General features: G+C 50.9%; 1 protein-coding gene across 1 annotated transcript in view; it reads left to right on the top strand.

The window, feature by feature from the left end:
- Tgm2 (transglutaminase 2) overlaps window positions 1–9,570 on the top strand; it is a 28,874-nt gene extending 19,304 nt beyond the window's left edge. The window contains exons 10-13 of the mRNA XM_034495905.2: window positions 1,936–2,205; window positions 5,964–6,124; window positions 7,062–7,198; window positions 8,031–9,570. Of these exons, the coding sequence (XP_034351796.1) occupies window positions 1,936–2,205; window positions 5,964–6,124; window positions 7,062–7,198; window positions 8,031–8,181 (719 nt within the window). The 3' untranslated portion in view covers window positions 8,182–9,570. The remainder of the gene's footprint in view (window positions 1–1,935; window positions 2,206–5,963; window positions 6,125–7,061; window positions 7,199–8,030) is intronic.
- Window positions 9,571–13,315: the final 3,745 nt, after the last annotated feature.

Genomic DNA, 13,315 nt, shown 5'->3' with positions numbered 1-13,315 from the left:
ACCCTCAGAGCCTCTAATGGAGCCTTGCAGATAAGCACCTAGTTGTGCCAGCCCATCAGGCTGGGCATACGTTACATTTAACAACCTATGTGTGTCAGCGACCCATGGGTTATGTTGTAGTTTAAGAAACTCCTCAAGAGCAGGTGCAGACATTGGGGTATAATAGTAAAGGGTGATTTGTTTAGAATATTGTTCAACAAAAAGGCTCTGTCTGAGCTGACACCGAGGTACATGCCTGTAATCCCAGCTACTTGTGGAGCTAAGACGGGAGAATCATGTGTTCAAGACTAACACAGTGAGGTCCTTTAGTCCTCTCTCTCTCTCTCTCTCTCTCTCTCTCTCTCTCTCTCTATATATATATATATATATATATATATATATATATATATATATATATTTGTGTGTGTGCCTATATGCATATGTACATATGCATATATATTTCATATCTGGTTTTCATTTTTTTTAAATATCTATTTATTTTACATGTGTGTTTACCTGCATATATGTATGTGCACTGTGTGCATGCCTTGTGTCCATGGAGGCCAGGAGAGGCAGTCAGATTCCATGAAACTGAGTTACTAATGATTGCAAGCCATACTGGGTGCTGACACTTTGTAGGTGCTGGGACCCAAACCTTGGTTCTTTGTAAGAGCAGCAAGCACTCTTAGATGCTGCGACATCCCTTCCGCCTTTCATCTGTCTTTCTGTCAGTCAGTCCATCATCCCTGAACTTTTGGAAGGCCAGACAAAGCATGATTTCTTCTGTCTATTCCTTCCCAGCTAGAGCACGTCCAGACAGTTCTAACTCCCAGGCAGCCTTGTAGCTGTTGGGGGCCAGGCCAGGGCAAGGATTGCAATCTCTCGGTCGGTGCCTCTGTAAGGGTAATGGAGGCTGCAGCACAGTGAGACTTGAGAGACCTCATACTGAGGGGCTGGTGGGTGCGCCCAGTCAGTCTTGTGGTCTTTTTCTTAACCGATTCACCATTGTAAGAGGAAGATGCTGGCCTCTGGGTGAGACTGAACCTGTTACTATCTGGTTTCCAGGAATGCTCCTCGTGGCCTCTCTAGCACACATGTACTGTAACAAAAGTTCATGTTTAGTTACAGGTCCTGCCCCTGACACTCCCCATTAGTAACACGACAGGGACATTATCAACCCTCCTCTGGAGAAGCACATCTCTCCCATACAGGGGCCATGTGCTCTCCAGGTTGACTGAGAATCAAATCGCTGAAAAAAGCAAGGCTTACAAAACAGGGTGACAAGGATGGGGGCAGGGCTCCGTCAGTGCCTGAGCTACAAGTACAAGGACCCAACTTTAGATCCCAAGCACCCATGTAAAAGCCAGGCATGATAGTGCATGTCTGTAACAGGGCTAGCCTGCCAGTTTAGCCAACTGATGAGCTCTGGGTTCAGTGAGAGCCTCTGACTCAAAGAATAAGGTGAGGGTGGAGAGACGCTCAGGGGTTAAGAGGACTTCCTGTTTTTCCAGGGGACTTGGTTCAGTTCCCAGCAACCACATCAGTCAACCCGTAACTATCTGTAACTGCTGCTCCAGGGGCTTCAGCACTCTCTTCTGGACTCCTTGGGCACACACACCACACTCACATGAATAAAAAATAAAATAAGCCCTTTTAAAGACTGGACAGTGGTAGAAGATGAGACTAATATTACCTCTGGCTTCTAAATGCATGCACATGTCCAAATGGACACACATATACCACATTCTCCCTCTCTCTCTCTCTCTCTCTCTCTCTCTCTCTCTCTCTCTCTCCACACACACACACACACACACACACACACACACACAGACTCACACACATATCCATTGGGGCTGCTCTGAGTCACTAGGACTCTGAAAAGCCAGCTTGCTCTTTTCCAACACGTGCCCATTGATCCTCGCTGCAGACACAATCAGCGTTCTCTTTGTTGCACAGGGTCACCTGAGGAGAGGGAAGCCTTCACCAGAGCCAACCACCTGAACAAACTGGCAGAGAAAGAGGAGACAGGGGTGGCCATGCGGATCCGCGTTGGGGACAGCATGAGCATGGGCAACGACTTTGACGTGTTTGCACACATCGGCAACAACACCTCAGAGACTCGTGAGTGCCGTCTCCTGCTCTGCGCTCGCACTGTCAGCTACAACGGGGTGCTGGGGCCCGAGTGCGGCACTGAGGACGTCAACCTGACCCTGGATCCCTACTCTGGTACGGCTCTGCCTGCCTGGGCATCCCATGTTTCATGTATGCTCCTCATCTTAATATCATGGTGTGTGTGTGTGTGTGTGTGTGTGTGTGTGTGTGTGTGTGTGTGAAGGCACCCATAAGCGTCATCCCTCAGGTACAATCCACCATTTCTTTTTGCATATGACAGGGTTTCTCGCTTGCCTAAAACTCTTCAGACAACCTGGATAGCTAGTTCCAGAGATCTGACTGCCCCCACCTGCCAGCACCACCATTACAAGCCTAGATTTTTGTGTTCTATGGAATTTGCATTCTTATGCTTTGTAAGGCAAGCCCTTTACTGGCTGAGCTGTCTCCCCAGCCTCCCAGCATGCTTAATTCTTAAAGCTAAGAGAGAAGTAGGAGCTGACATAATAGACCACACTTGCAATCCCAGTTCTCAGGCCAGGGTGAGGAGTTGGGAGGGCAGGACCTCTGAGGCAGGAAGGTTGACAAGTTTGAAGACAGCTTAAGCTATATAGTAAAACCCTGTCTCAAAAAGAAAAAAGAGAAAAAAAAGGTGTGTGTGTTGGGGGTGGGGTATAGATTTCATCACTGCACCCATTTTCCAGATGTGGAGACAAAGGCACAGAGTAGTCAAGTCACTCTCCCATCAGAGTTGTGCAGCTAGTAAGCAAGGGGATGGGTTTGAGCCTGTCTTGTTTCATCTTCTTCCCATGAGTCCACTGGCTCTTCCAGCCCCTGTGCTCTCTATCACAGACAATTCTCTCCTCAGTGTTCTCCTACAGTTGTCCTGGGCCCTGAGGTCACATACTGAGCTAGCACGGAGCCAGGACACAGTCCAGCTCCATAGCCCATCCGTGTCTCCCCTTTGGGGAAGGCAGAGGGACTGGGACCTGATGTGAGCACCACTCATCCTGGCCATGTGGTGAAGCCACCCCACCACCTCGGAGTCCCTGTCCATTGGGATCACGGGGGTCAGCTTCAGCCAGTGTGGACTGTGTGTGCTTCTATGCTGTCAACACTCAATACTGGAGAGCCAATGTGACCTTCCTAGACAGGGAGAAGCCCAAGCTGATACTCTCTCTGCTCCCACTCCCAGGCTCTCCACCTAGCTCTGGCATAGCTCAGATTTTCTGAGTAGACAGACCTGTGTCCAGGCTGCCCCTTGGCTCTTCTCTCACGGGCCTGGCAAACCCCTTAGCCCCAGGCCTGGGTCCCAGCTCTGACACTATTGCCAGATGCATTCTGAAGGCAGCTGGACTCACGTGGCTTTTCCCTCCACTGCCTTCACAGTGCACAGTGCACGGGCTGGCAAGGTGACCATGCTCATCGCCTGAGGCAGCAGCCTGCTCACCTGATGGACAGCTCTGGGGACTCAGAGCAGATGTGGAGTCATTGTGTCTGGTGCTTTCTGCTTCCATGTGAGATCCAGGAAGACGGAGGCTGGGTCTTTCTTTACCACTGTGGTGACACATGGCAGTGTCAGCTCAGGTCATCTCCATAACCTGATAGAAGTATCCAACTGATCCTCTGTGTCTGGGTCCCAAGAATAAGGGGCTGAGGTTCTCACGATGTTTGCATGGGGTAGCCTGGATGTCCATGTTCTGATTGCTACCACCTGCTGCTGTTGCCCTGGACAACACAGTTGTAGTTTCCCATGCAGGCCACAGACCCCCATTTGTACAAAGGCTAGTCCTCCAGCTGATACCACTCACTTGAGCAATGTGCTTTGAGATAAACGTGGGACAAGCCCTAAGTACCAGGTGCCTTGCTCGAGGCCGTGGAGTCACCTCTGCCCTACAGATGCCATCAGAGCACCTGCAGTGTACTGCAGAAGCTCCGGTCAGGCCCACAGTTCAGTCAACAGTGCCCTGCCTGCCAGAAATCCATGAGGGACAGCATAGGAAGCAGGGTGGACAGGCCAGGGGGCCAGGAGCTTTGTGTGCCCAGCTCTGGCTGGAAAGCACAGCTAGTCCAACATGGCCTCTTGGGGCTTCCAGAGCCAAGGTCAACCTGAGACTGCTTCTTCTCCTCTTTGGTAGAATTGCTGTGCTTGTTTCTCTTTGATGATACGATCTGGGGACTTCCATGTGCTAATGGACAGGAAGCCAGGCCCAGGACAGCTGAATGGAGTCCAGATGCTTTCCCCTTCCTCCACCCTGCTCTTGCTCCCCCCTCAGCCACCAGGAGGTCAAGAAAGCAGTGTAGTTGAGTGACCATCCCCAGGGACCCTTCCAGAACAGGGCATAATGTCTAAGGGAAGACTGAGATTGACCACATTCAGTTTCTCCTCCCAGCCAGCATTTGGCCCAATGTCAAGGCCTGGTGACTGATCTGTGAACATCGAGTGACTCTCCAGGACCTGGCCTGGCCTTGCCTGGCAAAGCCAGCAGTCATGGCCACACCCTTCTGGTGTCCAGTGTTTCCTCTTTCTATTTTGCCCCCAGGGTGGGGCTGGTCATTTCAGCCTTTAGTCCTCAGAGACACACCATTGGGCTGAAGCAGGTCCCTCTGGCGTTGACACAGCTGGAAGGCCACCCACTGCCCAGCTTTCTAAAGGCCGTGCACAGGCCACTGTCCCCCCAGTTTTGTCAGTTCTGCAGGTAACCTGAGCAGCAGTCCCCATGTGGAGGGTCAGAGTGATACTAATTTACCTTTGGCTCCCCAGCCCTTGTGAGTCACCTCATTATCAATTAGCTCTGACCCCTGTGGCATGAATGTTCTGCCAGAGTGTAGCAAGCAGGGCATTGTTGGTTTATATTTATATTTATTGTGGTTTGCTACAAACAATGATGAAAATCTTCTCTTAACAAAAGATGGTGGTGGTGATGGTGGTGGTGGCAGTGATGATGATGATGATAAGGTTAAAAATATAAAGCAGGTTGTAGAAAGATACCATGTAAATATGAGGACCCTACTGATATGTGAAAAGCATTCTACTCAGGGTATGTAAATGCTGGTCTAGCAAGGAAAGGGGGTGCCTCTGCTGTCAGAGTGCTAGCTGCTCCCTGTAGGGCCACCTTGATGGGAAGTTGGCTCGGTACCAATGAACTTAGAGAACATCCCTGCAGAACTCTTGTTTCTCAGGGAATTCAGAAGCCAAAAGGACTACTTGCCTAGGGTCTCAGTGAATGGGGAGACAAGATGGGTGGTGCAAGCCAGTAGATCCCAGCTCTTGGCTCCTTTCTCCAAACCCTCCTGCTTCCCACAAACCCTCGCTGCCCTTAAGCCTCCATTTTCTTATCAGAAAAAAAAAAATGAGATTAAGCCCATGCTTCAAATGGGCCAAGACTGTGTGGCCCAGTGGTGAGTGAGCTCACTCTCAGAGGGCAGGTGGTGCTGCCGATATGATTCAGATGCCTGGGTGGCATGTCCAGCTGTGGAATGATGTGTGACAATACCATTGTACTTGCCCAAGCCTCCGCTTCTTGTCTGTAAACTGAGTTGATCAAAAGCAAAGCCACTCTTGGGTTGTCAAGGGGGTAAAATGGAAGGCATTGGGAGAGGTGTGGTGTTTGGCAGTCAGCTGTCCTCCTCCAGAAGACTGGTACCTCCCTGCCCCACTCAGAAAACCCTCCCCATTCTTCCAAGCACTCATATTACCCAAGTACTATTAATAGGTCCTAGAAGGTGGAGGCCTGCCAGGTCATCAGCTAGAAGGGAGCGAGGTAAAATGGGAACACAACTCCATGAGAGAGGGCTCTCATGGCATGTGCGAGGATCCTGATCCATCCCTCAAAGCTCACAGGCCACACTTCCCTCCCTCTCCCTCATCACAGAGAACAGCATCCCCCTTCGCATCCTCTACGAGAAGTACAGTGGGTGCCTGACAGAGTCAAACCTCATCAAGGTGCGGGGCCTCCTCATTGAGCCAGCTGCCAACAGCTACGTGCTGGCCGAGAGAGATCTCTACCTGGAGAATCCCGAAATCAAGATCCGGGTAAGGAGCAGATGGGGCCCCGGGACAGTGCTCCATTTATATGCCTGCTTCTCTGCAGCCTGGAACCTTTCTGTGCCTCCGAGTCCTTGTGGAAGGAAGGCATCATAAAGATGAGAGAGTGCAGGACTTGAAGCCTCTGGGAACGAGGGGTGCTGGAGCCTGGAGTGGAGGGTGTGGTTGTCTGGGCCTGGGACCTAGGTATCTTTAAAAGGTCGGTGTACCCACCTTGGTGATACTGCTGGGGCCAAAGAAGAGTGGCAATCATGGTGGCCTAGGCTTGTGCCTGGGTGGCACCGAAGATGCTAATTCACCCTTCTGGTCCCCAGTTCACTCCTCTGTGGGACCAGGCCATCGCTAGCTCTTTGGGGACACTTTGAGAATCCAAGTATGTCCACAGAAAGCAGCTAGGGCCTTATATGTTTGGAGGCTTGGTGAAAGCCAACTGTACCATCACCGTATTCCTCCCAGTCATCTTCTGGGGTGTCCCCAAACCCCAGCAGCAGTTGCTCTAGAGTACCTCATAGTCATGGGGCAGAGTCTGCCAAGTGCTTACAGACCTTAGCTTATCTGTCCTGAAGAACTGGCAGCTTTCTCTTAGCAGCAAACCAGGGCTCAGAAAGGGTCAGCTTTTCCCACTATCACACAGCAGAGAACAGAGTCAGCTTAGCTGTAGTCCTGACCTTCCAGCTATGGACCCTGGGACACAGGAGACTCTTCATGAACCCTGAGGGTCATATGGAGCCTCAGTAAAGTTCCATGAAAGACCTGGGGAGTATCCATCATTTGTCATTTGCAGATGGGAAACTGAGGCACCAAGATGTGTCCTAGGGATGGCAGAAATGGAAGCAACTTCTTTTAGCAAGGGAGAAACACTGGGAGAAACTCTGTAGGCATCCAGCCTGGCTCCCTGCCCTAACCTTCACCTGCACCCTTCCAGATCCTGGGGGAGCCCAAGCAGAACCGCAAACTGGTGGCTGAAGTGTCCCTGAAGAACCCCCTTTCTGATCCCCTGTATGACTGCATCTTCACTGTGGAGGGGGCTGGCCTGACCAAAGAGCAGAAGTCTGTGGAAGTGTACGTACTGGGAGCCCGGGTCTTGGGGAGGAGGAGGCTGGAGCCGGGAGGCAAGGCTGTCGAACCCAGCCCAGCCTGTAGCCCAGTCCACTCATCTCCTGTTCACCTGTGTCCCACCCACCCTAAACCCCAAGCCAGAGTGCCCACAGGTGACCTTTTAACCCTCACAATGTGCTAACTGCAGGTCAATCCCCCACCAGCACACACCCGACCTGGGACATACCAGTCACCGTGTGCTGCCCCCCACAGTCCTCACAGAACCCAGACGTCCACATGTGTCTGTGTGTACATGCACGCTCAGGCATGGTGTGTCCTTACCCACTTACATCTACACACGCATGTGAAGGAACACATTCTGTTCTTCTTTCCAGTGTCATGTAATTCATACAAAAAGAACAAACCAAGAGCATGTAGCCACACAATACACACAATGCGTTGTCTCTCCTGTAGCTACTGGGCATGTCCATGGCTCCCAGCCTACTGCCAGTATGCGTGGGCAGATCTACTCACCACACATGCTTGCCCTGCCCCCCACTAGCAACATGCATGCTTGTACCTATACATACTCACACACATACAAACATACTTCTGAGTGTGTCTCGCACACACTCAAGCTTGGGTACATGCTCAAATACACACACATGTACACATGTGTGCACGCACACACACCACTCTAACCCCGCAGAAGCCATGAGCTGGACCCATTATCAACACTGGCCTAGGTCGTCCTTCTCCAAAGTCCTGGCCTAAGTCCTAGTGTGTCTTCGCTGGCGCTCCATGCTTCACATAGCAACCAGGCCTGTCTCCTTACCTGCCCTCTTTCCTTCTGCAGCTCAGACCCTGTGGCAGCGGGAGATTTGGTCAAGGTGCGTGTCGACCTGTTCCCAACTGATATTGGCCTCCACAAGCTGGTGGTGAACTTCCAGTGTGACAAGCTGAAGTCAGTAAAGGGTTACCGGAACGTCATCATCGGTCCGGCCTAAGGAACCCCATCACCCAGACCCAACCCACCACCTGCCAACCCTCAACTCAACCTGGTCTTTATCCTGAGATAATGAGTAACTTCACCCCTTCAAGCTGACATGGCTGCCTGGGGGCTCTTCAGAAGACAGTGTCCTTCCGGCCCATCCTGTTCCTCTGAATCTATTTCCCCATCTGTCCCCTTAGCTGTGAGGAATGTTCTGTGCTGACACAGTGGGTCCCCTAGCAAGGGTAAGAGGAGAGCTATTGCCAGCACTCTGTATCTCTGTATTGTTTGAACTGTGTCTAGAGCCTCAGTGTAAGCACAAAGGGATGGCGAGCCCACCAGCTCAACGAAGGAACCCAGCTGCCCCAGCCACAGTTTCCTGCCCACCTCCCCACTGGACTGGAACTATGTGTGCTAGGCACTTTAAGTTGTCACAGAGGGACACCAGCCTGTTGAATGTCCACAAGAAACTTCAGGATAGAAACTGAGGCTGCCCGTGCAGTACTGTGCCAGCAGGCAGCCCATCACTTGCAGGGCCAGTGGGTGAGCTTGAAAACAAAGCCTGTGCCATCTGGCTTGGAATCAGGCACTCCATCTGTGACACCAGCTCTGACCTGAGGGTGTCAGAGAGGCCATCAGGGGATGAGTCTGTTAGGACACAGTTAGGGTGAGGAGGGGAGGGGAGGGCAGGGAGGCTGGAGAGCTAGGAGTCCCAGCCCCAGGGAGGACTACACTCTATTCCCCTCTTCTGGGCTTGCTCTTCCTTCACCAGAGCAGTGATTGACAAGCTCACCTCCAGGGTTTCCTGGCCCTGTACTTCTAAAGCCTGCCACCCAGGCCCAGTGCACTTCTGGGGTGTCCTGCTTCTCACCTGTGCCTGGGTTCCTCAGATACAGTTCCAGGACTACCTACTCACAAGCTACTCACACAGTGCCTAGGCTAGATTTCACAGAAGGAGCCTTAAATGTCTATGCTGGTCGCTACCCACCAGGGCCACACCTCCACCAGCCCTTCCTCCTTGGTCAACACCCTTAGATACAGCACTAGTCTCCAGAAAAGCATGGGAGTCTATGGGTCATCACCCCGAGTTAGCCCACTTCTACCTCTTTGAGGCTGGGCCCTCAAGCTGGAAGACTGCAGTGGTGGAGGGGTCTCTGGGGGATAAGGTCAGAGACTCTGGGAAGCCCCGAAATCCCCGAGAAGAGCTTGGGAAGAATCACTCTGATGCCTTTAACATGTTGTGCTTTACACAGAGAATCGCACCATGAGCCGTGTCTCTGCCCTGTCCCCACACGGTTCTCTTTCTTTTGGTCCGCGTAAGCTTCAGGGTCCAAGCAGACAGTAGGCATGCTTCCGAAGTGCACATGAACACTGAAATAAAGGTCTATTTTTCACATTCAGACAAGGTCTGTCTTTTCCTTTGGGAGCTCCTGAGGGGGTTGGGCAGCACCCACACCTGTACCCACCCCCTGCCTCCTCATGCAAGGCTTAGCCAGCCCCACGCTTTCCTGACTCTCAAGGTTCTACCCACAAACTCTCCCACTAGCTGAGCTAGCAACGTCCAGTGTCACCCAGTGTCCTTCCCTCTCATGTGCCTCTTAGTTTTTGCTGTTCCCTGTGCTTAAAAATACCCTTCCTTGTCTTTCCTCATCTGCTGACTTAACACCAAAGTCACCTTTCATTGTTCATGGTAACAAACCATGGTGTGGTGGTGCCCAACTATAATCTCAGCTCTAGGGATATACTCCCAGTTCATTGGCCAAACAGCTTAGCCTACTTGGTAAGTTCTAGGTCAATTAGAGACTCTGCTCCAAAACCAAGATGGACAGTGCCTGAGAAATGACACTGGAGGGTTGGCATTTGGTGCATACACACGTACATGCATGCACTCCTACACAAGCATGCACACACACACACACGTAAAATAATCCCCAACGTCACCTTTCCAGGGTATCAAGTCTGTTCCCTGGACACCTAGGGCGACTTGGGCATTGATTGGGTCAGTAAGCAATGTGCTGGAAGACAGAAACCGGGCCAGAGAAATGACTCAACAGGTAAAGGCTCGTGCCACCCAGGCTGATGACTGAATGCAAGGGCGGAAGGAGAGAACTAACTCTCGAAAGTTATCTTCTGATCTTCACATGCATGTACAGGATATAGATGATAGACAGACAGACAGACAGATAGATGATAGGTAGATGATAAATAGATGACAGATATATGATAGATAGATAATAGATGATAGGTGGATAAATTATAGATAAATAGATGATAGATAAACGTAACTGTCTTTTATTATTACTTTTAGTTGTTTATTATTTGGTAATTTCTTCTTATTGTTATTACTATTAGTTCCTATGAGAAACTGCAGACTCAAGCTAGTCTGGCTAATCCTCCTTTTTGCTGCCTGCTGGCAGATTCTTACCAGACACCAGCTGGCAAAGGACTCTGGGAAACACCCCTGGAAAACAGAGGTGGTCAGGCAAGGGAAAGGATGGGCTGGGTGGGACCTGCTGGTATTGACTCTGCCCATGAGCCCCACATGGAGAACTCTTACTAGGCTTCCAAAACACAGCTCCAAGGAGGGCCCCTCTCTGAGGCTTTCCTAGGGGGCTGCCAGATGCTTCGGCCTCTGTGCATCTTAGGCAGATGTTTATGCAGGTGGCAGCCGGGGCTATGAACAGTCATTTCTGCACCTGCCTGTGTTCTGGGTTCTCTAGGGCAAGGGCAGACTCACAGCAAGAGGCTCCTGGGAAAACTCCAGCTCACTGTCTGCTGCTCACTCCTAACATGGAGGGACCAAGCTGCCCCAGGCAGCTCTGCTGTACACAGCTCAGTTGGCTTGAACCCCTTCTCTTGTTTACCCCCCACACCCAAATAAATACTTCTACTTAGTGCGTGCTCCATGTGATCAAAGAGCACGGCCTCAGAGTCGGGGTGAAGGCTCAGCCTGAAAAGTGCCTGTCACACAAGCATGAGGACCTGAGTCTGAATCCTTAACACACACACACACACAGAGAGAGAGAGAGAGAGAAGCTGGGCACATAGCACCCAAGTTCACAGTCCCAGCACTGGAGGATGAAGCTAAGCAGGTAAGACATGTGGGTCTTGGGGGCCAGCCAGTCTAGCTAAATCAGCGATATCTGGGTTCAATGAGAGACCCTGTCTCAAAAATAAGCTGGAGAGCCACTGAGGAAGGCACCTGATGTTGACCTCTGGCCTCCATGTGCACATGCGCACATACATGTGCACATGGTCCACATATAAACAGAGAGAGAGAGAGAGACAGAGAGAGAGAGAGAGAGAGAGAGAGAGAGAGAGAGAGAGAGAGAGAGAAACAGAGAAACAGAGAAACAGAGAAACAGAGAAACAGAGAAACAGAGAAACAGAGAAACAGAGAAACAGAGAAACAGAGAAACAGAGAAACAGAGAAACAGAGAAACAGGGAGAGAGCAGTCCATTCTCTATTTAGAATACATTTAGAATACAAAGTTTCCATAAAAGTCTAGAGAAATAGAGCCGCTTGCGTAGGACGGATGCACGTGGCTTCGGTTGTGGGTCTTCAATGGCAAGGCAGAATGTCTCAAACGTGTTTATGTGGCACACTGCTAAATCTTCCTCTGGGATTTTACAAACCCTAAAGGTTATGCCATTTCACCTATTTGTAGATACAGAAACCGAGGGACAGAGAGGTTAAGCAATTTGCCCCAAGTCACACAGCTGGTAGGTTGCAAAACTGAGCCTTGGTCTACACCCAGGCAGCTATGCCCAGCACAGAGCATGGTAGTGGAAGCCCCGTTCCTCCCAGAACCCTTCCTGCTTACCAGGGGCTGGGACTTCTGGAATGGAGGCCGTCATACATGCCTGGCAGCCCTCATGGAATAGGGGGGTCGGGTTCATCTTCCCACCCCAAAGGCCTCTTTCCTTTCCAGCTGCTCTTGTTTGCCTAGGATGCCTGCCAGCTCACCCCTCAGCCTCCAGCCAAGCCTGGAATTTCAGAGCCCTGATGGAGTCCAAGAGGAGGGTTGGGTTGAGGCCAAGCCAGCGCCTCCTCCAAACACATTTACCTTGGTTGGGGCTGGGACAACGAGGAACCCAGTCAAAAAAGCCCATTGCTAGAGGACATGTGGCCGAGACAAAGAAAACATTTGTTCAGAAAGCCAGCAAAGAAGATGGAGGTTGTCTTCACACAAGATCATTGTGCGTGGAACGCAGGCAGGGGAACAGAGGGCCCTGTGAGCAGTTGGGGGTGGAGTGAGCCTTCCTCCTAAGTGGTCTTATCTGCAGGCCACTGGGTATTCTGGGTTCAGCACATCTACAGAAGAGTTACTGATTAGAGAAATGTGGGACTTGTGTCTCTTTGGTTCCTCAAAAGTTTACTCAACAGTTAATTATTAGGTTTCAAAAGGACAAGGAAAGGGGAAAGCCACTTCAGAAACCACTGGGAGGGAAAAAGAGAAGTCGTATAAGCCGCTATTAACAACCAGGCCAGGGGTGTGAGCAGGGACTCAGGGACTAGGAGCCCCATGTAGCCCATGTGTCAAAGAAATAGGCCATTAGAATGAGAAGTTTTGCCCATGGAAGGCATGTCTAGCCTAAAAGAACAGGACCAGACTCTCAGTGAGTGTTAAGAATATTTACAGACACAAAACACTGCCTGGGAACTCTGTTCCCACGAGTCCACAGCCACCATCGAGAGCTGTGGAGTCTCAGGTCACAGAAGAGCTGGGATCTGGCTCGCTGTCCCACCGCTCTCCGAAGAATGACCTAACGAGAGGAGAGAAGAGGACGTGGGGAGGGCAGGAAAGGGGCAGGCTTGTTTCCGGGACCCTGGACATTGGAAGCCTTGAGTTTATCCACACATTAGCCCTGGGGTCTGAGAAAGTCAGGCTCAGAAGACCAATAAGTACGGAGCAACCCCACAACCCAGAAATTCCGTGAGAGATGAGAACAGGTGTGGACACAGAAAGTTGTTCGGTGATGTCCACGGTGCCACCATTTGCAGTAGAGAAAAAGTGAAAGCAACCCAACTGCCCACTAACTTAATTAGGAGACAAATAAACTATGCTGTACAGATCGTGGAATATTACTTGGTAGTGAAAAGGAACAAAGCCCTGATACACGCTACAGTAAGGACAGAAATAGGCTAA

The sequence above is a fragment of the Arvicanthis niloticus genome, chromosome 2, assembly GCF_011762505.2.
Source record: "Arvicanthis niloticus isolate mArvNil1 chromosome 2, mArvNil1.pat.X, whole genome shotgun sequence".
Classification (NCBI taxonomy): domain Eukaryota; kingdom Metazoa; phylum Chordata; class Mammalia; order Rodentia; family Muridae; genus Arvicanthis; species Arvicanthis niloticus.
This window is presented reverse-complemented; position numbering and strand designations above follow the sequence as displayed.